The 23,222-nt window shown below is 43.6% G+C and overlaps 1 protein-coding gene across 6 annotated transcripts in view; it reads left to right on the forward strand.

Moving 5' to 3' along the window:
- Positions 1–23,222, forward strand: part of SLC23A2 (solute carrier family 23 member 2) — a 111,624-nt gene that overhangs the window by 48,083 nt on the left and 40,319 nt on the right. For 4 of the 6 annotated variants that reach the window (XM_072943852.1, XM_072943851.1, XM_072943853.1 and 1 more), the window contains 3 exons: positions 12,349–12,447; positions 19,504–19,620; positions 21,483–21,640. In XM_072943852.1, the coding sequence (XP_072799953.1) occupies positions 12,349–12,447; positions 19,504–19,620; positions 21,483–21,640 (374 nt within the window). Of the gene's footprint in view, positions 1–1,495; positions 1,516–9,330; positions 9,355–12,348; positions 12,448–19,503; positions 19,621–21,482; positions 21,641–23,222 lie in introns of those variants that run through there. The other 2 variants (XM_072943856.1, XM_072943855.1) reach the window with 2 other exon arrangements.

Raw genomic sequence — 23,222 nt, forward strand, 5'->3', positions numbered from 1 at the left:
AACTTAAAAAAAAAAAAAGATGGATCATTTTGAATAATTTGCTTTCTGATAGGACAGAGGTAGGGGCCTAGGTTAAAGCTGGTCTCTTTCCACTGCCCAATTGGTAGGATTATTTTGGTCACTGCCTCTGTGCTCTTAGGACATGCATCTGTCTCTTCCTGTTCCTCATGCAGGAACCACAAGGTCTACACTCTTAATTTCATAGAATCTGATCTCCTTGGAGGTGAAAGTGGCTTTAGAACTCTTCTGCTGGTTCTGTAGGAAGGTGAAGTGCTGGGCTTTGCCCAAAGCCTCTAGCTCACATGATGAGTTAATTAAGTAAAGTTTGTATCAGTTGGATCAGACAGGCTCCTGTCCTCAGGAGTCCACAGCCAGGTGAGCAGGACAGGAGCTGCATGGAAGTAGCACTAATGGCAGGTGCAGTGCATAGATCTTCCAAGTGTCACGGAAGTTCTTGGGGATGGTCTCAAAGAGCTGGGAGTGGTCGTGCTCTACCTGCCATAGCTGGTGCTCCAGGAGGAGCTGTGGTGAAAAATGAGGCTTGGTCTCTTGTTTGTTCCAGCTACTTGTGAGTGTGAGCATCTGGCTGATTTAGTGGTTCTGGTTGTGTTTTTGTTTTCCCTATAATGTAGCCCCTCAGTGGATTTGAGGAATAGCATTTTAGATTGTACAGTTAGTACTCCTAAGAGATTCTCTAGGGTAGTTTTAAATATAGGTGATTTTTTTTTTGCCAACTTTGAAAAATGTGTCTCCCGTGGAAAATATAATTCCATTAGAGAAAGAGAGGTGTGGGTAGTAGCAGGAGGTATTGAGGTGGGGAGAGAACCCCTGACTCTCCTGGGCCCTGGAGGCACTGGCAGCTGAAATGGACCTTGATGTGAAAGGAGGCAGTGTCAGAACATGTTGGAATACAGTGGAAAGGTCAGTGAAAAGGAAGGGGTTAGCTTGAGCCAAGTCAGGGGCAGAAGAGCAAAGTGCAGAGAACTGATGTTAGAACAGTGGGTCTGGAGCCTAGATTCTGGGTGGTTCCTGAATGATTGGTTAAGAAGTTCAGAAATTTCTGATCTATCAATAAAAAGCTCTCCAAGAGTTTTGACCAGGGGAATAACCCAGTAGGTTGTGCTTTAGAACAAACTGAAGTAGAGCCCAATTAGAAGAAGAAGGAAAAGTATTTTAGTGACCTCTGGCTGCTCTAACAATTTACCATAGACTGGGGGATTTAAGCCACAAACATTTGTTTCTGACAGTTCTGGAGTCTAGGAAGACCAAGCAGGTTAGGTTCATGGTGAGGGCTCTCTTCTGGCTTGTAGAGGGCCACATTCTCACTGGATCCTGATGTGGCCGAGAGAAGCAGCTCTGGTGTCTCTTCTTCCTCTTACAAGGATGCTGATTCTCTCATGGGGGTGCTGCCTTTATGACCTCATCTAAACCTTCCGAGGCCCTACCTCCTAATCATGTTGGGTTAAGGCCTTAACATGTGAATTTGGGGGTGACAAAACATTCAGTCCATAACAGGTATCTGTTGCAATAATCATTTAGCAAATACTTTGGTTTCATCTCATGACAAATGACTCATATCTACGTGTAAAACCTTAGAACTTACTCTTTGCCTTCAAGGAGTAAGAGAGCCAGGGCAGTGAGTAGGCAGTTCCAGTGCAGTAGACTGAGCACTGCAATAGGGATCCTAGAGCAGGCAGCAGGGCCCCCTGGAAGGCCCCTGGGCTCTTTCTGGAATGACTGATTGGGGTGAGGACAGGTTAGGACAGGGAGAGTCAGGGAGACCTGGGAAGTACCAAAGACGCGAGTATGGGTGAGTGCTGCTGGAATGGTGGTGAGACTGACAGAAGAGATGCTGAGGAGATTTTGAGGGCTGAGAGAAAGAGGGAAATGAAGGATGATGTTAAGATTTACATAAAGGAACCTGGTTGGGTGATGATACCTTTGTGGAAAATATGGAGTCCAGGGAAAATCATAGGTTTGGAGGATGGGGAAGGTGGAAGATGATAGGTTTCATTTGAGAAATTGTGGATTTGAAATGCTGGTGGAAATCCTAGATCTAGCAGGTGTTGGGGGTGTGGGACCTGGAGCACAGAGAGAGCAGGAGCGTAGTAATAGTAGTAATAATAATAATAATAATAATAATAATTTTTAAAAGACTTGGGGCTCAGGTGGGTGGCGATTGAATCCGTAGAGGAGGATATGGCTGCCAGGGAGAGGAACTGGCATGGGGGAAGGGAGAGTTGAGGACGTCACTGATGGAGATGCCCACGTGTGGGTGACTCAGCATTGGAACCAGGGTACCAATTTCATCCTGGCTTTTCAAAATATAAACATGGAAGGGTAACCATTCGGGCAGCCCTGTGTTTGTCTTTTTCTCTAGATCTATGCTGCCCCTAGATTCTTTTACTCTTATGCTGCCAGCACGTAGCTGCTAGCCACATGTGGCTGTTTAAATGTAAAGTAATTAAAATTAAATAAAACCTAAAATTCAAATTTAGTTCCTCATTTGTACTAGTCAACCCCCCCTCCTGCTTCTGGCCAGGCCTTCCTAGGCTCTCGGGCACAGGCTTGCTTTGAAGTCAGAAGCTGGGCCTCAGGCTGTTGGCTGTTAAGATGTCTGGAGACTGTGTGCTGGAGTGCAGGGAGGTGGGACAGTGGAAACCAAAGCTGGCTGTTCCTCAGAATCAAGTTTGGGGAGGGTCTCTGGAGGGGTTTGCTGGGGGTGTGGGTGTTCAGGGTCTCATCGTTAGCGATTTTCTTGGCCATCTTGTGTCAGATAACTCCTTCCTCAGATGTTACAAGTGCTGATTTTTAAAAAACTTGTGGAAGGAAATCAGTTTCTTTAAACAAAGTAAAACGAAGACCCATGACAATAATTTAGAAAAAGAATAAGTCCATATGTAGAGGAAGAAGAATGAATAGATCGTATTAAGAACAAGAGACATGCAAATCTCCAGGGACCATAGATATTAGATCATATAATCAGAGTTGATATTAAACAGAAGAAAGATAGAAAAAGATCTTCTTACCCTGTGGGAATTTTTGTTAGGCGAGTTTGCTTCTGAAGGCAGCTAGGAAGTGTGCAAGGGCTGAATGCCACCCGGCAGGAAGGCAGAACCATAAAAACAAAGAAAAAAAAGAAAGAAAGAAAGAAAGTCTTGGAGAACGGTTGTACCCTAAGGATATAGATGGGAAGCATGACCAGGAAAAGGTTCTGTGTTTGCTCAGCGGTTCTCCTGTGTGGGTAGCTCCTGCATCATCTGAACTTGGAAGGGCATCCGGAGGAAACCAAGCAGATGGCCTGGCCTGACCGTTGGCAAAGGCCCGTCTGAAATGCAGTCTGATGTTCCAGGACATCGTCATCCCATTGCCCGGTTCTGGGCAGGGCAAAGTGTGTAGGGTGCCTTAAGTTTTTGCTTTTTTCTCCTTTTTTCTAACAGCGTCTGTGAGAATATTTGAGTCTCCTCTCTTGGGAACCAGGAGTAGATCTGGACATCTCCCTTCAGTCTGGAGATACTGAGGGGATGGGCTGAGGAGTAGCTTTATGAGGCTCAGTTTCATAAAAGAATGGGAGAAATACTCATCAGTGTTCATACAGATCCATTGTTTGTTTCAGATTCCCTTAATGCATTTTCTTCAGAGCCATACAATGTTAAGAGCCCAAAGTGCCCCCAACATGGTGAGCACCACACAAACCTGGTGACAAGCTGCTTACAACCCAGTAGGGGTGTGAGATAATAGGAAGGATAGATGGATAGACGGGTGGGTAGGTAGATAGATGGGTAGGTAGATAAATAGATAGATGGGTGGATAGGTCTTTGCCCCTGGTTCCTGGCACAGAGCTCCTGAACCCCTTGTAAATCCCTAAATGATAAGAGCACTAGAAGCATCTTTGTTCTAATGAGGTGACTCTGGGTGGGTTCCTGGGTGACTCTTGGATGGGGCCTAGTCACTAGAAAGACCAAGCCATAATTAAAAAGCCAGTTGGAATTTTCAGCCCCTTCCACCATCCTCTAGAGAGGGGAGAGGGGCTAGGAATGGAGTTAATAATTGATCATGCCTATGTGAGCAGGCCTCCATAAAATCCCAATGGTAGGGGGTTCAGAGAGCTTCCAGGTTGGTGAAAACATCCACATAGGAAGGGTGACACACCCCGGCTCCACGGGGACAGAAGCTCATGTGTTCAGGACCCTCCAGACCTCACCCTGTATATCTCTGCATCTGACTGTCCATCTGCATCCTTTCTCATGTCCTTTATTACTATTTTTTGTTTGTTTTTGAGGGGGGAAATAATTAGGTTTATTCATTTATTTGTTTTTAGAGGAGATACTGGGGATTGAACCTGGGACCTGATGCATGCTAAGCATGTGCTCTACCACTTGAGCTATACCCTCCCCCAGTCATGTCCTTTAATAAGCTGGGAAACATAAGTGTTTCCCTGAGTTCTGTGATCTCTTTCAAATTAATCAGAACTGAGGAGGGGGTCGTAGCAACCTCCAGTTTGTAGCCAAATTGGACAGAAGTTGTGGGTAAGGCTGGGGACTTAGTACTTGTGATTGGCATCAGAAATGGTCTGGGAGCAGTCATGTGGGACTGAGCTCTTAACCTGTGGGATCTGACACTCTCTTCAGGTAGACAGTGTCAGGATTGAGTTAAATTGTAGACCACCCAGCTGATGTCGCAGAGAATTGCTTGTTGTGGGGGAAAATCCCCATATATTTGGTGGCAGAAGTGTCAGAAGTGAAGTGTTCTGTGTGAGTAGTAAAGGAGACACACAGGAAAGAAAGATGCAGGAGGTAGACCAAGCTGAGTTTTTCTAATACAGCAGGAGATACGGCAAATCAGTAGACAAACCATAGGGTTAGGATTTGAATTTGGCAAGGGGTGCTGTGAGGTGCCCATGGGGGACCCCTGTCCAGCCGCTTATAGGGAAGTGCCTGGCTGGTCAGGGGAAGATTCCTGCAGAGATGACATCTGAGTCCTGAAAGATGTCTGGTCTTGAGTTAGATGAAAAGCTGTCGGTGGGCTTTGAGCAGAGGCATGACGTACTCTGCCTAGTTTTAAAAGGGTCCCTCTGGCTGCTGAGTGGAAACCAAAGAAAGAGGGGAGCAGGAGAGTGGTCAGTGCAACTGCCTCAGAGCAGGTGAGCTCACAGGGCTCCAGCAGCGTGCTTGCAGTGTAGGGGTGGTGACAAGTGGTCGGGCACTGGAGGAGAGCTCACCTGGATGCCAGTGAGGGCCTAAAGGGAGAGGAGGCAGGGATGGTTTCCAAATTCCCCAGAGCATCTGGAGATGAACAGGCCAAGAACTGAGATGGAACAAGGCAGGGTGAGTCATGAGTTTGGTGTTGGCTGTGCAGACACCGGGTAGAAAGCTGCTGTGGGACACAGTGTAGGTGTGGGCTGGTGGTGTTCACTGGAGGTTAGCAGTGTGGAGATGGTAGTTTAAGCCAGGGGATTGGATGGCATCACCCCTGGGGGTTGATGGCCCTTCAGGAGAAAGGGGGTCTGAGGGCCCTGTGCTGAGGAGATGCAGTGTTGGAGAAACGGAGGCTGAGAAGGGCCAGCAAGAGGCACAGGTAAAGAGTGGTGGCTGAAGTGGGAGGGAGACCTCAAGAGAGGTCATTGTTTGAGCAGGAGGGTGGCGTCCTCCTTGCTTGTGTAAGCAGCCAGCGAGGAAGGCATTGTGAGAGTGAGCTGAATGAGGAGTCAGCGTGGGCTGCCGGGTTTAGCAAGGTGTGCACGGAGACACCGTGGAGTCGAGGCTCTGCAGGAGTGGTCGTAGTGAGGCTCCGTGGTCGCTAGGTGGGGTGTGGAGGGGCGTGAGACCGACGCGGGGCTCTGGGGGGAAGATGATGAAAGGGCATTTGGGATAGGACTTGGCAGTCCTGCTGAGGTCAAGAAACTGGGAATTGGGCCTGAAGTCCTCAGAATGTCCGCCAAATAAAACATAATTCTCAACTTCTAGGTTGTGCCTTTTTTTTTCCCCAGTCAGCAGTTATCATATAATAAGAGTTGTTGCAGTCACCTTGTAGAGCAGTTTTACAAAGTTGATCAGCATTTTGGCTGATTATCTTTTACTTATGTTGTATGTGGCCAGATCCATAGAATCTGGGCCTTCAAGGACATCTCGTCCTTTCTGCTCTTATTCAGTGCTTGCTTTGTGCTCCAAGCTATATCACGTGTGATGAGAAGTCAACAGAATTAGTGGCCCAAGCTTCCTGCCTTCCCACCCTGTGAGGCCCACCATCCCTGCCACCACTGCTTTCTTTCCGTCTTCTTCATTTCTTGCCTGGATCACCAGGACAGTGTCTCTGTGGTCTCCCTGCCTCCCAGCTGTGTTCCTGCTCCACCCATCATTGTCATTCCTGCCTGTGTCTTTTGCATTTCCTGTTCTAGGTGTTCACACCTGCTGAATCTCCTACCTCTAAATTCTCCATTCCCTCCTTACCTGTATTCATCCAAGCTAGGTAGGCAGTCTCCTGAGCTGAATGATTAGAGGTAAGATTTTTCAGATTGTTTTCTTTACTATAATCTAAGCCCAAAAATCTGTTGGAGAAAAAGCTAATTTCTTGTTAGGGATTTAATAAAGTACTTGAGGCTCCTTGTCTGTATCTGGGTTGTCTGAGAAGTAAACGAGATGCACGTGGGCAGGTGGGGGATCTGAAAGAGGACTAATGCCATTGACTATTTTACAAATGTTAACTGGCTTTGGGAAACAATCCTTGTCTGATAGGCTTCTTCAAAGGCCTACACATGTAAGTGGGCCGAGGGAGAGTGGGCATCTGGGAAGTGGTTATCTTGATATTTTTTTAAAGTCTTAGCCAAGATCCTGAAGGGAGGAGCTTGAGGTCTGGAGTAAGGTCTGTTGCAAATGTGACTCAGACCCTGGGGAATTATTTAAACTCTCAAGGCATCAGTTTCCTAATCTGTAAAATGGGAATAAGAATAGCATCTGTCTCAGGATTGTTAAAGGGATAAAAAGGAGAAAATATATGTAAACTTCTTAACATGGTACCTGGCACGCATGAAGTGTGCAGTCAAAGAATAAGGAGCAACTAGTGGTTAGTTTAGTTAAAATGTGAAAATACATTGATGAAGCTTTGTGACCAAAACATTGGAAGTAGCTCTGAGATGGAGGAGAGTCTTTTTTTGCCCCATTACATCTCCTTGGAGGATCATCCTTGTGGCCATATTCATAGAAACCAGGAAAGCAAGAGGTCTAGATGGAAGGAGTCTGCTGTCATGTTGGAAACGGTGGTGAGGGTTCCGCATTAGTACGTGGTCGTGGAGTGTACTTCTCCTGTCATTGCGTGTGTATGTGTAAACAGGCTGGTACTTCTACAGACTGAGTGTAACGTGCTTGCCTGTGCTTAACGTGATGCCCTGGACCTCGTTCCCAGAAAGTTCAAATGGATTTGCCTTATCCTCCTTAGCAGCAACATGGTACTTAACTTAGTAGATGTATCATAATTTTAAGTGGTCCTTAAAGGAAATTCTAGTTTTAAATTTCTGTTTATTTTTCTAAACATTAGGTAATATATTTATCTGATTGAAAATGTAAGAGTTCAGAGGGTATAGAGTTAGAAATCCCTTGCCCAGTCTGGCATGCACCAGTTCTCCCTGCGTGCTGCCTTTCGAGAAATAGTTTGCAAATATGTAAGCAGATGCATTCTCTGTCCCCTTTTACACACATGTGTGCATTTGAGTATCTATGTCTATAGCTGTGCTCTTGCTTTTTTCACTTACTCACATACTGTGGGTGATGTACGTATCTATGTCAGAATATAAAGAGCACCCTCATTTTTATAACCGCAGAGCATTCTATGGTATGGATGTATCATGATTTATTTAACTATTTCCTGTTGACAGACATCTAGATTGTTTTTAATATTTCGCTATTACAATTTGCACTGCACTGGGTAACCTTGCGCATAAGATACTTCACTCAGATGAAACAGAAAGATAAATTTTCAAGAGTGGGATTGTTGGGGCAGAGGGTGTGTGTCTTGGTAATTTGAGGTCACAACTAAGTGACCCTGCTGAGGTCATTTCATCTCCAGCTGCAGTGTGAGTGCCTGTTTTCCTGCATGCTTGCCAGTGGATCGTGGGTCAGACAGGGCCTTTGGCCAGTTTAATAGATGGAAAAGGTTTCTGTTACAGTTTTTACTTGCATCTCATGAGTGAAGTTGAGCATCTTTTCAAATGTTCAGGAGCCATTTATATTTTCTTTTTTTCTTGTTGGAAGGTTCACCTTTTTCTTGTTGATTTGCATCCCTTTCATATTCTTTGCATATCAGAGAATTGAGCTTGTTATCTATGAAGTGTTTGCATCTGGGAAGAATGGGCGACAGTGGCCCCCTTTGGGAGGTGGATGACAATGGCCCCCTTTTGGATGGTGTGCCTTAACCTGCTGGGTGCCCATGGGATTTGTACTGGAGTCAGCTTGAGGATAGAGGGTCCAAGGGACATACCTAGTTAAGCTCTTACAAACATCACCTTGAAGGAAAGATATCTGGTGCCAGTTCTCAGCATGCATCTGTACCCAGCAACATTAGCTTTCACTATCACGCTGGTTGTGGGATATATGTGGGAGCAGGAACACAAACAGGATTTCCAGTGTGGGTCAGTGATGGTACATCCACCACCCCGAGCCCTTTGGGAAAGAGGCTGGCATTGGAGAGAGTTAAATAAACTTCCCACACTGGCCTAGAAAAGTAAGCTTCCTTTATGGGATGGTTTCTATGAATCAAACGTATTTTGACTGGCTTGCAAATTTCTTTCGTACCAATTTGTCACTGTGCCTCTCCTTACACAAATCTCTTTGAGACCAGCACCTCCATTCACCTGCCACCCAGGTGAGTGAACTGGACAGCGGCCAGGACACTTTACCCCTCTGCCCCCAAAATCCAGTCCAGGGCTGGGGTGTTGCCCGTCATGCCTTAGTGGTGTCTCCCCTGCACTCACCTCACACAGCTACAGTGCTGTGGCTTCAGTGCTGGGGCAGTCCCCAAGAAGCATTAAGGCCACATCCTCTCTCTTGAACAAGAATGCCTTTCCCAGAGCCCTGTTAAAACCTTGGCCCACACCACTGTTTCTTCTTGTCTGACAGTAGCCTCATAAAGGGTCTGCTTGCCTCTGTTCCTGTCATCATCCCCTTTACCTCTCCCGCTGCACCCACTGCAGTCAGAGTGGTCATCCAAAGCCTGTACCGAATCATGGCACAGCTGTCCTGGGCACCACTTCACGACTCCCTACTGTGTTCTGCGTTCAGTCACAGTTGCTTAATCTGACACCTACTCTTGGTAGACCTCCTGAAGGGTGACAAGATTACACCCTCATGCCTGGGCACAGTAGTAAGTGCTCAAACATGGTTTGTTGAATGACTGTGTGAGCCTTTCCCTATGCTGGGGAACATCTGCATTTTGTAGTACCTAGTTATTTAATTGTGTGTATGTGTGTGTGAGAATGGAATAAGCCAGGGGAGGGGTGGGAGTTGCCAACTCCTGCCAAAATCTACTCTTTGGTGCCACATATACAGATTTTAAAAACGATTGAGTTGAAATTCACAAAATTCATAACAATTCAGTGACATTTAACACAATCACAGTGTTGTACAACCATCACCTCTGTCTAGTTCCAAAATATTTTCATCATCCCAAAAGGAAACCCTATACCCAAGAAGCAGTTGCTCCCTGCGGCAATCAGTGATGAATACAGATGGTTAGTTTTAGCGACTGTAGGAGTTTAAATCAGATCTGGGTTTTTCTGACAACTTAGTAATTAAGCGTTGTTGTTTTAAGACAGTTCATCCTGAGTGTATGTACCTCTTGGCTTCTCAGTGGGTTGAGTGCTGCCGTGACATGACTTGGAGCATGGTTCTAATAGAGTTTCGTGTTGTGGACTTGAACTTGCCTGGGAATGTGTATCCTGCTGGCAGCTAGTTTTACAGGCAAACAAGTGCCACAAACCCAGTCAGCTTGTGTAAAAAACTATAGGATGACTTAAAGATAGTTTTAAAAGCAACTCTTTATTTGAAATAAGAATATTTTACCTATAAGAATTACGTACAGTTAGTTGAGAATCCTTTAAAACTAGCCTCAGACATGGGTTATATAATCTACATGACCTTGAATAAGAAATTAAAATTTTCTCTGGCCTGATTTCCTCAACTACAAAAATAAGTGGATTGAAATCTCTCTGGACCACCTCAGTCTAAGCTATGCTTCTTGGCTCTTTAGTCTTTTTAATTTTTTCTCTGTTGTAAAAATAAATTGTCCTCATTATAGAAAATTACCAAGTGTATAAAGGGAAAAAGAGGATAAAAATGGCCTCACTGATTTAAAGACAACCACCATTACTGTTTTGGTGTATGTCTTTTTTATTATATGTTTAAAAAAATCAATATACATATATGTATTTTTCATATTCTTTTTCATTATTGATTATTACAAGCTATTGAAGCTGTTGAATATAGTTCCCTGTGCTATACAGTAGGACCTTACTGTTTATTCTGTATATAGTAGTTTGTATCTGCTAATTCCAAATTTCTGATTTATCCCTCCCCCCCTTTCCCCTTAAGTTTGTTGTCTATGACTGTGAGCTTGTTTCTCTTTTGTAAGTAAGTTCACATTTGTGTCGTTTTAGAAAAGCAATATACAAACAACACATGAATACATGCTGATCATAAGGGTTTCAAATGCTAAAGAAGGATTGGGAGGATAAATGAAAGGTGCCCACCATTACGCCTTCCCCCCAGGGAAACCTTCATACTGGTTTGTGTCTTTTCTGGATCTTTTACCAAACATTTGGATAGGTAGGGAGGGTATTAAAATTTTATTTCATTTTTTAAGCATAATTTGGATAATTCTAGGCTTAACTGTTTTGTGGCTTTTTTTTTTTTACACTATTTCTTGGACTTCTTTCCTTGTCAGTACATCAGTTTTATTTTTTTAAATGGCTGAATATTCTTGAAATGGATATGCAATAATTTAACAATGTCTCTCTTTTTGATGAACATTTAAGTTTTTTCCAAGTATTCAGCATTTTAAATAATGCTGCAGTCATCAGCCTTGAACATAACTATTGCATAGATATTTCTGGAGGAAAAGTTTCTGTGAGTGTAATTGCTAGCTTCAAGAAAATGCCTTTTTCAAATCGCGGTGTTAAGGCATCCTCCACACAGGCCATTTCACCAAGAGCGTAATCTAATAACATAGAGTTGCTTTCTCCCCACACCCTTGTCAGTATTCATCTTTTAAAATTTCCCCCTAATGTATGTTAAAAATGAAATTGTATCTTGTCATTTCTGTAACTTTAAGCGAGGTTGAACAGCTTTTTGTGTCTTTTGGATATTGTTTTTCATTTTTTTGGATCACAGACTTACGTGTTGTCTTGCATTTTCTCTTAGACTGTTACTCGTCTTTTACTTCTCTTCAGTGCATTTTACAACAGCAGAATTTAAACTTTTTGTATACTTTTTCTTTTTTTCCCTCTATTATTAAAGAATGTAGTTGTGCTGTTTTTCATACATATAATTATTTTCAGTATTATCTTTTCATGATAGATTCTTAAAAATGGAATCATTTGGCCAAAGACTAAAAATATTTTAAGGTTCTCACTACATGCAGCCAAGACCTAATAAGGTGACTATGTTGCATCTCACCAAGGGTGGACGAAGGGAGGTTAGAATGCTGAGGGCTTTTCTTACGAGTCTCAGGATAACTTCTAGTCTTTGCACCATAAGGGCTCAGAAACTTGATTTTGTTGGCATAGACAGCCCCTGGCCACCCCCACCTCCCTGGTGCCCCGAGGAGGTGCATGTACCAGTGAACTATTTTTTTTAATCGCAGTGAAAAATAGAAGTTAGTAAGTTAGGGTAGCAGCAGTGCATGAATCGCTCTGACTAGCACATGCCCTCCCTGTAGGGACTAGCAGTTGTTACCAGGCCTTACCTGGGAAGGGCTCTTAACCAGGGCAGCTCAGGATGCCCCTCCCCTACTCAGAAACTGCAGCTTGTGCTCTCAGCCAGGCCTCCCTTGTCCTGGAGGGTGCTGGGGGGTCCTACTCCTTGTAGTTTCTTTGGATGTTCCGTTTCTGGTCCCCTTTAGCTGGCCCCCTGTTCACGCAGCCTCACTCTGTAGGACACACGGTATGTTTCTCCATCCAAAGCACACGCGTAGTCACTGATGCAGCACGCACTTGTCAGAAGTTCCATTTAAGAAAACTTAAAACTTGGCTCGTCTGATAGGTGAAAATTGCTTTTTTTTTTCTTTTGGGGAAAATGTGTTCATACAACAGAGTGGTGGTATAAGGTGAAAAAAGCCTCTAAATGGAGTGTTTCCCTTCAGGTGGTGATCAATGGAGGTGCCACGTCCAGTGGCGAACAGGACAATGAAGACACTGAGCTCATGGCAATATACACCACAGAAAATGGCATCGCAGAAAAGGTACCCCCTTAAGCCCACCCACTCGCCACCGCTGCTATCCCCAGATCCTGTACAGGAAGTGGGTGTCCATCTGGGGTTTTGTCTATCCCTCTTGAGTGTGTGTGTGGTGGGGGTGGGGGTGTTCTCTTTATAATGGAAATAGAAAGAGTGATGGAGAATAGACGTTACTAATTTTTAATTGTTTTAATGGCAGTTAAAGTGAGAAGGTCCTTATCTAGATATTTTTAAAAACCTCAGCCAGGATGCCAGAGGGAAGTGATTAAGAGTCTGAGGTCTGGAGTGAGGTCCGGGTGCTAATATGACTCAGGCCCTGAGGGGATTAAACTCTCTGGCATTGATTGCCTCATCTCTAAAATGGGTATAAAAATATCAGCATCTGACTTAAAGTTGTTGTGAGGTTCTCTTTGTATCCACCACTGTGCCTAACACATATGAGAAGTTTGATAATAACGCATTTCCAGACTAAGACTTCTCAATTTCATTTGAGTTTTGCTTGACAAGACTTTTAAACAGGTTTTATTTTCAATATGAAGATTTACTAGTTAACTTACATAATAAGGCATTATATTCTAGAAGCACTGTATTGTGCTGTAGACAGTGTATGCCGTATATTCAAGTAACAGACCACTAAGAAGTTGATATATAGAAATCAAGTGCCCAGCTTGGGTATTAGTGCAGTAAGTTTAGAGTGTAATCACCAAAATGATAAAGAACAAAAGAAATTATGTCAAAATTCTTGAATAATCATATGTTTGTGTCTGTGTGTTTTCTTCTTTTTTCTCTCTCTCTTTTTTATTTATTTTTTAAATTTTTCTTTCTTTTCTAGTTTGGGAGATGGGAATGTCATTTTTGGCCATCTTGACCAACATTGCTATTATTTGGTCATGCTATTATAAGTTTTGTGGAGGCTAGATTGATGCCGAGATGTTGAAATTCCTGCAGTGCTGGATTCTGAGCTGCTCCTCAGAACCAGAGATGGGGGCAGCCATGGGTGGCATGTAGATCGGTGCCTGTGGTCTGCAGCGGAGACTCACCCCATGGGCAGCATTTGGGTGGGAGCCACCGCCTGTCCAGCTTGGGTCTCGACATCCAGGAGGCACATCTTGTAGCAAGTGCTTCTGTCTTTACAGATGTGTTGGACTGTATCCAGTCCTCAGGTACTTGGTCCGTAATCAGAGACTCACCAGAATTCCCAGGCTGTAGGCTGCTATGATTTTGGATGCTTGTTACCGAGGTATTGATGGCTGTCTTTCGGAATGAATAGTATGGAGCATTAATACTTAAGATACTATGTATGTTTTTAAACATCTGTAACTGTAGCTTTTACTGATCTCTTCGTAGAAAAAGTGTTTAGTACATTTATGTTAACACACTTACGCTAGACATTTGTTGTCTGGGTGAACATTTTTTTCATCACCTAAGCTTTGATAGGTATATATTTCCTTGAATACTAGTGAAATAGACTGTCTTCCTATTCTACTGGTCATTTTTTCTTGTCTTAGGAAATGACAAGGATCGTGAGATAGAGTTACCGTGTATTGAGTAGTGCGAAGGTTCCAGACCCTTGGCTGAACCCTTTAAGGAGCCTGTCACGTTTAGTCCTCATAGCAGCCCTGTCAGAGAGGTGCTGTCACTATCCCCGTTTTGAAGATGAAGAGCATGATATATTTAGGTCCTCTGCTCTCTTAAGTTTATAAGGAAAACTTCACACCAGAGGATGCTGCCCTTTGGGATCTTGCTTTTCAGATGGTAGCGAAAGGCTCTCTGAACACCTGACTGTGAAATAAGAGTGGGCCATTCAAGGTGAGACGAGAACTGGGAGCAAGAGAGGCTGTCCTATGTGTTCTCCATATCCATAGGGCTTCTTAGTTGTATATAGAATAAAATTCTAGTTTTATTAGAAACTTGGCTAGTTTGTTAAAACTCTTGAACTCGTTATGGCAAATGCTGATTAATATGTTGTTAGATCCAAGACACTCATCTTGGAATTTGCTCAAAGGGATTTTTTTTGTTTCCTGAAAGGACCAGAAGGATAATGCCTTGAATCATCCATCAATCGTGAGTCTGTATGATGGTGTCAGGATCCATACCTAGTACTTTATCTAAGTATGGACCTCAGTATCTTTGGGATTCCTAATTAAGGGTGTTGAGGGAAACTGAACTTCGTAATGAGGGTATTTGAAACAAAAATGAACTAAAAGTAAAGCTTAGATATTCACATTGAAATATCAGTATTTTGTTGTTTTAAAGAAGTAAATCTTCACAAAATTTGCTTACAGAAGTATATGAAATGGTTGCAGTGGTACAGCAAATCATTATTAATCACAATTTCAGAAAATCACTTGTTTCTGATAATCACTGAAAAGAAACTCTGTTTCTTTGCGGGGGGCTTTGTGGCATGGTGGCAAGTGTGGCCTTTGGTGACAGCCTGTCTGTTCAGCTCCTGGGCAGGTCACTCACCTTCGTAGAACCTCCAACTCATCTGTAAAATGGTGACGTAACAACAGAACTTTCCAGGGCCATTGTGAGAAGTAAATGACAGAGTGTATAAAAGAGCATGGGACTTTTAGGAAGCAGAGGCTGCCAAAATGTGGAAGTAGTTGCAATTAAACTAGTTATAAAGAGTCTCCACTTGACTGTCCTGCCTTGCTTACTGCTTGAGGTCTTTGCTGTCCATTGTTTCAACTATAAAGTTGCAATTATCACAATGTCTTTTAAATGTAGGATAAAATTAACTTATTTTCATAATTTTGAGATTTTTTTTAAGTTAAAAGGTTTTTAACTTTTTTGACTTACAATCTCTGCAGATACTCTTTAAGTTACCTTTTATTCAGATATGAGCTGTTCTTGAAAAATGAAGTTCTCTTGAACATGCTTAAATAAGCCCAAACCTAAACAGTCCAGAATTGTATTAGAACAGTTTAAAATGTGCTGCCTCCGTTCTTGGTCTACCCAGCATAACTGGCAGCTGGCAGTCTGGTGTGCGTATTCCACATTCTTTTCCATTTACACACACACACACACACACACACATATCCGAGAGTGTTATACCAGAGAGTGAGCTGCTATTAGTCCCCATCCCGCCTTCATAATGTATATCTTACCAGGTTAGTAAATGTATATGGAATTTTTTTTATTTTTAAAAATTACTTTTAATATCTTGACTAGATAATCTCATGGTTTAAAAAATGAAAATGTATACAGAGGTACATAGTTAAGTTTCCCTTCCACCATGTTTCCTATCCATCAAGTCTCACACTCCCCTGTTAAAAGGAAGTAATCACTATTATAAGTTTATTGGGTTTCTTTCCAGACACTATTTATGCACATACAAGCAAGTTTGAATCTGTGTTCTTTTTTCTATTCTCCTTCCCCCCATAAATACTATATATACACTGTATCTTCGTTTTTTTTTTTTTGCTTATCAATATATCCTGAGATCTTCCCCCATCACTTTATAAAGAGATGCCTTTTGCCTTTTATTGTGATTTTTAAGCTGCTTAGTGACTCACTGTAATTTAACTAGTCTCCTGTTGATGGGCATTCCTTTTAGGGGAAATAGGAGGTGGGGAGTGGGGATTTGAGTCTTTTTGCAATTATCAATGCTACGGTGAATAACCTTGTACACAGGTCCCTTGCCATACACATAAGTCTAGAACAAATTCCTAAAGATGGAATTGCTGGAAGAAGGCATATGTGGATTTGTGATTTACATAGATTATTACCAAATTGTCCTCTGTGTGGTTACACCAGTTTATTCTCCAGCTGGATATGAGAGAGCTAGTTTCTCCACAACCTTGCAGAGAATTTATTAAACTTAAGAATTTTTGCCAGTATAAGTAAAAAGTATCATCAGGATATAGTTTCTTAAGTGCTGTTTTAAACTTTTTACTGTGAAATAGTTTCAGACTTACAGAAAAGTTCCAAAAATAATATGAAGACTTCCTTTGTATCCACCATCCAGATTCCCCAGATGTTAACATTTTACTACATTTGCTTAATCATTTTGTCTCTATACAGATTATTTCTGAACTGTGTGAAAGTAAGTTACAGACATAATGCTCCTTTATCCCCAAATACTTCAATGTGTATTTCCCAGAAACAAAGACATTCTTGTATATAACCTCAGTACAATTCCCCAAATCTGGATAGTCACCTTTATACAATTATTATTGATACTTGATTGATTTCATTAATTTTGATTTTTAAAATAAACCTTAAAATATTTATTTGAAGTTCCTCAGTTGTCCCAGTAATGTTCCTCATAGCTAAAGAATAAATAGGTAAATGAAGTTTAGTTCCAGGATCCAAATTAGTATCACTTCTTGCGTTTAATTGTTTTGTGTATCTTTAGTCTCCTTTAATCTGGAGCAGTTCCTCAGTGTTGGTTATCTTTTGTTACCTTGACATTTCTGAATAGTGTGGGCCTGTTTACTTTGTAGTATGTCTTTGTCTGGTTTTGATATCAGGATGATGGTGGCTTTATAGAATGAATTTGGGAGTGTCCCCTCCTCTTCAGTCTTTGGAAAGAGTTTGAGAAGGATTGGTATAAGTTCCTTTGTGTGTTTGGTAGAATTCCCCAGTGAAGCCATCTGGTCCTGGACTTTTTGTTTGCAGGGAGTTCTTTTTTTATTACAGGTTCTCTTTCACTTCTAGAGATCAATCTGTTCAAAGTAACTATTTCTTTTTGATGCAGTTTTGGTGCACTGTATGTTTCTAGAAAGTTGTCTGTTTCTTCTGTGTTGTCCAGTTTGTTGCCATATGGTGGTTTATAGTATTCTCTTAACAGTGTTTTGCATTTCTGTGATGTTGGTTGTAATTTCTCCTCTTTCATTTTTTATTTTGTTTATTTGTGCCCCATCTCTTTTCTTCTTGGTGAGCCTGGCCAGAGGTTTGTTGATTTTGTTTACTCTTTCAAAAAAACAGCTCTTGGTTTTATTGATTTTTTTTCTATTTTTTTTTCCAGATTGTACTGATCTGTAACTTGTAGTGTTTCTGTACTATTTTCAGACATTTCTTTTTGTTTACTTTGTGAGCAGTAACACTCCTTACCTGTGAGACCATATAATATGATAGTGTCACATTGTCCTTTATATATTGAGTCCATTATCCATAGTTGAATCATGTCAGCAAAACAAACAACTATGTTCAGGGATTTCTGAGGCTGATTTGGGGTCACAAATCAGGCTTAGTGATTTGGTAGGAGGACTCAACGTGAGTCAGAAAAGCTGTTATATCCCTGATTACAGATTATTTCAGGGAAAAAGGGTAGAGACTAAAATCAGTGGAATAAAGCATGTAGGGCAGGGTCTAGGAGACACCAGCACAAGCTTTCAGTTGTCTTCTTTCAGTGGAGTTGTATGGGCAGTGCTTCATTTTCCTGAAAGCAGTGTGTACTGACACTCAAGGAGTATTGCCAACCAGGGAAGCTCACCCACTTGGTGTCCAGGTTTTTTTTTTATAGAGATCAGTCATGTAGGTGCGGCCAACCACCCATATGGCTGCCCTTTGTCTTCAGCCCCTCTGGAGTCAAACTTATACCATGTGGCCCAGGGCCCCCACCCTCAGTTGCATTGTTATTGTAAACTACGAGGGGAAGCCCAAGGCTTCAGGTAAACAAGTACGCTCTTGAGGAGCAAGATATTACAAGAGCATAGAGGTTATCTCCCAAGTGGCAGACAGGGACCAAACCTGTCTTTGAAGCGTGCAGGGTTTGGACAGCCCAGACCTGCTAAGTTAATCACTTACTGTGCATCAGTGCATATCAAAGAACTCACCACCTTTACTAACAAAGTTTAGAAGACACACATGATCTGTTTAAACCCATTTAGTAATACAAATCTGCCACTATCCATTGTTTGAATGGAAAGAAAAAGATTTCTCTCTCGAAGGTCAGATTCAGTTCACATATGGATTAAATCAAGTATCAACTTACATCAGACATTTACCTTTAGGCTTTAGAAGGTGAGGCTGAATTTTGTCACTTCTTTTGTTCAAGAGTATTTGGCCCCCAAACCCGTGTCCCCCTGTGTGTGAAGAATTGAATGACAAACATATGGAGTGAGCATCTTTCTGTGGACCAAATCCATTGGACAAGAGGGCACGACTTGGACTAGCCATGGTCAAGGATCAGAATGTTATCATCTATCTTTTTTTGCGTCACATCTTTACATTTTATTTCCTGTTGGACACTTTGTGTTATAAAAAATTTTTTTAAGAAAAAAAAGAAGCTCACATCTTGGATTCTAGGAAATTGCAGAGTTTTAGAAACCAGAGCAATATTGAGGGTGCATGGGGGAACCCCTGAGGTTACCTTGAGTTTTCTCTTTGGCTCATCTACCAGGTGTGTTCAGAAGTGATGCTGAAGCTGAAGCTGACTGGAAGCGTCCAGGCTGTAACCCAAAGTACCTGGTTTTGTAAAGATTCCGACTTAAAAAGCATGTGGTGTTTAACACTTATTTTTTTAAATATTTAGTATGATGGGGGGAGAAAAGAAAAAAACATTGTCCCCTAAACTATAATGCATTTTTAGCCTGCTTTTTAAAACAAAGTTTGAATCTTCATATCTGTGTACTTTTGCTCTCTTCACTCACCATTGTGTCTTAGCTGCAGTGTTTCAGCAGAAGAGGATGTAGGTACAAACATCTTTTTCCTTGCATATATGGAATGGGGTGGGAGGGACAGATGAGGGCTCTCTGTTTGAAAGTGGTTAGCATTTTGTAACATTTCGTTCAGGGCCCCCAAGACCGCTCATGCCGAGGTATTACTTTATGGTCTCAACGCAGGAGGTGCCCAGACCTGGGGAGAAGCTCTGAGCAAGCTGGTTGCTCTTGGGCATGAGCTAATGGTAAGGGATACCGAACCCCCAAACTCTGAGAACAGACTGTCCCACCAAGTGAATGTGCTTGTCATTGCGTCAGAGGTAGCCAAGGCTTAATTTTACGGGAGAGTGACAGCCACTTTATCAAGTTGCTTTTAAGTTAAGAGTGGCGTATGCTGAGTTAACGTTAGTTCTTGCTTTCATTAAGCAACTCCTTTTTTCCCTCTCACTCTCAGAGCTCGCTTGCCGAAACCTTGGATAGCACTGGCAGTCTAGACCCCCAGAGGTCAGACATGATTTACACGATAGAAGACGTTCCTCCCTGGTACCTGTGCATATTTCTGGGGTTGCAGGTAAGATGGTTCCTTTGGGATGTAACCACCAGCAGACACTTGAATTGTCTGTCTGGATTTTTTAAAATTCAATTTTTATTCTTATTTATTGATGACTTCATTATAAATTACTCTTTTAAGAATGATGAATGGCAATTGTTAACATCAGTTTCATATCGGTGAAAGTAAGAGAACAGGAGGAATAACCATGGAAAGAAGGAAAGTGTTCAGGGAATAAGCAAGAGAAGTGACAGGGAAGGAAGCGGAAAAGACCGTGTGGCTCTGGAAAGGGGAGACTAGAGGGAGGAGAAAGAAAGAAGCATAGAGAAAAGAAGGGTTAGCGTTCATCTCCCATTCCTAGTTAACCAACCCACAGTCACCATCAACTCTGCCATGTTGGCCAGGACATAAATGGGGAGGCTTCAGCCTTATTTTTAAAGGAGGGCGGACTTTGGTAGTGGCTGCTTTGTCTGCTGCAGCTGCTGGGGAGGGGTGGATGGGACAGGGGTTGACACGAGAGGATGCAGGGCTCCCACATCTTTGGTGCTCTTCCCCGACCCCACTCCCTTTTCCCACTTTTGGATTAAGTAGGGCTTTAAGAGGAAGGGGAAAGCTCTTTGCCCAGATGAATACTCCTGGCCTGTGTTTGCTTTGGTTTAAGGTCTCACTTTCCATTCTTTTTCAAGTTTGAATGATCTGTTCATACTGAGAAAATCAGTCTCATTGCTCAGACAGGTTTGTTCACTTGGAGGTGGACTGTACCTGCTGACAGCTGATGCTTTGATACAGTTTCCAGGTCCCTTCCCCCACCTTAGGTATCAAAGCACTTGGTAACCTGGACAGAAAGGTGTCTAGTATAGAGGACACAACCAAAGGGGCTGAGAGGTCTTGGCAGATAATTTCCCCCAGGCCAGGGTGGGGAAGCCCGTGTGCATCATGCCCTTCTTGACAGTGCACAGCATCTAAACTTGTGAGCAGCTCGAGGGGGTCCTGGCCGGGAACGGTCTCTTCCCCTCACCAAATGCCTGTTAGTGTTGGGCTTTACGGAAAGCAGCACATTTTGGCACATGTGAGCAGCGATGGGGAACTACTGGGAAGAAAAGTAGGAAGTTTGGAGAATAGAAGTAGGAACTGAACAGGAAGACCTAGGAGGAAGGGAGTGAGCAGTGAGGGCTGAGAATTGCCCTGCCGGGGGCACAGGAAGTGGGGGAGGGGCCCCAGAGGAATAGTGGGAGGGGCTCTTTCTGGAGGACCCCCACGACTGCTGTGTGTCCTTAGCTCTTCCCTGATGGCTGTCAAACAATGCCAGACCACTGAAAAAGATGGAAAACGCCTTGTGCAGTGAAGCTGGTGTAACTTTAATCCCCAGACCTGAAAGAATTAAAAAAAAGAAAAAGGCTATCTCAAGACCACAGATGTAAAATTCTACATAAAATATTGGCAAATCAAATCCCAGAAGAAAAATACAGCGTGAATGACTTGGGTTTGTTTCAAGAATGGTTCAGTGCAACACAATTCATGTTAACAGATTAGAGAAGGACCTATGGTTATAGCAATTGATGCTAAAAAGCATTTAAAAAAACCAAACATCCCCAGTAACAATTACATAAGTAAAACATCACCAGTGCTTGTACCGAGTACTTCCTTCATGCTGGCCTGGATTCGTATGAGTCATAAGTGACAATACGAGTAAGTAATAAGACAAGAAAATGTAATGGAAGGAGAAATGCTGAACAAGAGATATGATTTGGCATATAGTGAGAATGTGTATCTACAAGAACAAATTCTTCATATGGGATTCTTTTTAAAGACACCAGGAGTTAGGAAACAGAAAAATACAAAGAAGGATTACTCTTCCACCTCTGTCTCCTTGCTGCCCGCAGCACTACCTGACGTGCTTCAGCGGCACAATCGCGGTGCCCTTTCTGCTGGCTGACGCCATGTGTGTGGGGTATGACCAGTGGGCCACCAGCCAGCTCATCGGGACCATTTTCTTCTGCGTGGGAATCACAACTTTGCTGCAGACAACTTTTGGATGCAGGTGAGACTGGGCACTAAATTGGGATTGCTTGGAAGGACTGGCCGGAGTGTGGGGAGGTGTGTCCTAGTGGCCTTTGCCCTGCGTCTCCCCCAGCCCCACTGTGTTTCCTCTCTTGGTGAGTGGGACCACTCCCCACCCAATTGTGTAGGCTCGAAACTCAGGCTCACTTTCAGCTCCTTCCAGCCCACCAACTGGCAGGGCAGTGTTTCTCTCCAGAGCCCCTTCTCTGCCCCCATTCCTGGAGTTTTGGCCTGGACTGTTCTGCTCAGTTCCCAGTTGGTTTCCCTGCCTCTAGGGCTGCTCTCCTCTGCCCCGCTCGATGTGCTGTCTTTTCACTGCTCACGTCTTGCTGGGTGCCACCAGGGTACGGTACTCCCTGTTTAAAAACCGGGGTATGCCCATCCTGTAGGCTTCTTCCTGATTCTCTGTCCCTCAGCCTTTCCAGCCACGCCCCTGAGCCCTGCAGTCCTCTTCCCTGCACTCACTTGGGGCTGAGCGCCCCCTCAGCCCCCACCTGCTGTCTCACCAGCCTGTGCTTGTCCTCCTGGCAGCCCCCCCACCCCCGTCCGACTTGCCTCTTCCCTCTCTGAAGCATCCCTGATCCTCCAAAGCCTCCGTTGTTCTCTCCTCTGAGTTCCCACGCATGCATCTTGTGTACATTCTTCTAATGTGGCTCTTATTCCACTTCGTCCTTTTTTGTTTGTATCTTTTTCCGTTGTCCATGCTCCCCTCCCTGGTGCTAGGACTCCGCTTTGCATCCCAGGCCCCAGCTTCAGTGGGTGTGGAGCTGGCATGGGAGGGAAGAGAACTGTCCTTTTCTGCCTCCTCCTGCAGGCTTGCTTTGTCCTCTCCTGTCCCCTCCTCCCCCCTCTTCCCTGTGCAGCCTTTTCCTTCACCCTAGGGCACTGCTCTGGGGGTGGAGCCTGTGGGGACAGGCCCTTCCTGCGGGGAGGGCAGCAGAGTAAACATGCAGGTTCTGTCTCTCACTCCATTAGACTGTCTTTGCCTTCCCTGATAGGGAAGCGGGAGCAAAGGCAGAGGGCAAAGAAGGCAGCTTGGGAGTCAAGGCCTGTGTTCCAGTGAGTCAGAATCCTCAGGGTGACCTTTACTTGGGGGGACCGGAGAACACGGGGAGAACAGTGTCAGATCTTTCTGGTTGGTGGCACAGACAACGTCCTCAGAGGGGTACGGCAGCTCCCTCGCAGGCCCCCTGCCGGATTGCCTGTAGTTACGATGCTGAGCAGACCCCTTACCTCACAAAGGAAAGTCTCTTAGGTGAGTGAGCCCTGAGGGGAGGGCAGAGTGTCATGGACTCATTAGGGAGGGAGATATGTTCAGGTACTCCAGGGAGGACTCGATTCATTCTCCTAGGGACCAGGTAGTTAAATTTGGCTGGCAGCATCTTTCATTCTTTTGATACAGCATTCAGGGTTCTGTATTTCAAAGCCAGAATGGATTAAAAACCTTTGTGGGCTGACTCAGGGGCCTTACCTTGTACACAGGTTCTCTGGGGGAAATGTTCTTTTCCGAAACAGATAACTCATCAGGGAACTTGTAGCAGAAACCATTTATAAACTTAGGC

The sequence above is a fragment of the Vicugna pacos genome, chromosome 19 (genome assembly GCF_048564905.1).
Source record: "Vicugna pacos chromosome 19, VicPac4, whole genome shotgun sequence".
NCBI classification, from domain to species: Eukaryota; Metazoa; Chordata; class Mammalia; order Artiodactyla; family Camelidae; genus Vicugna; species Vicugna pacos.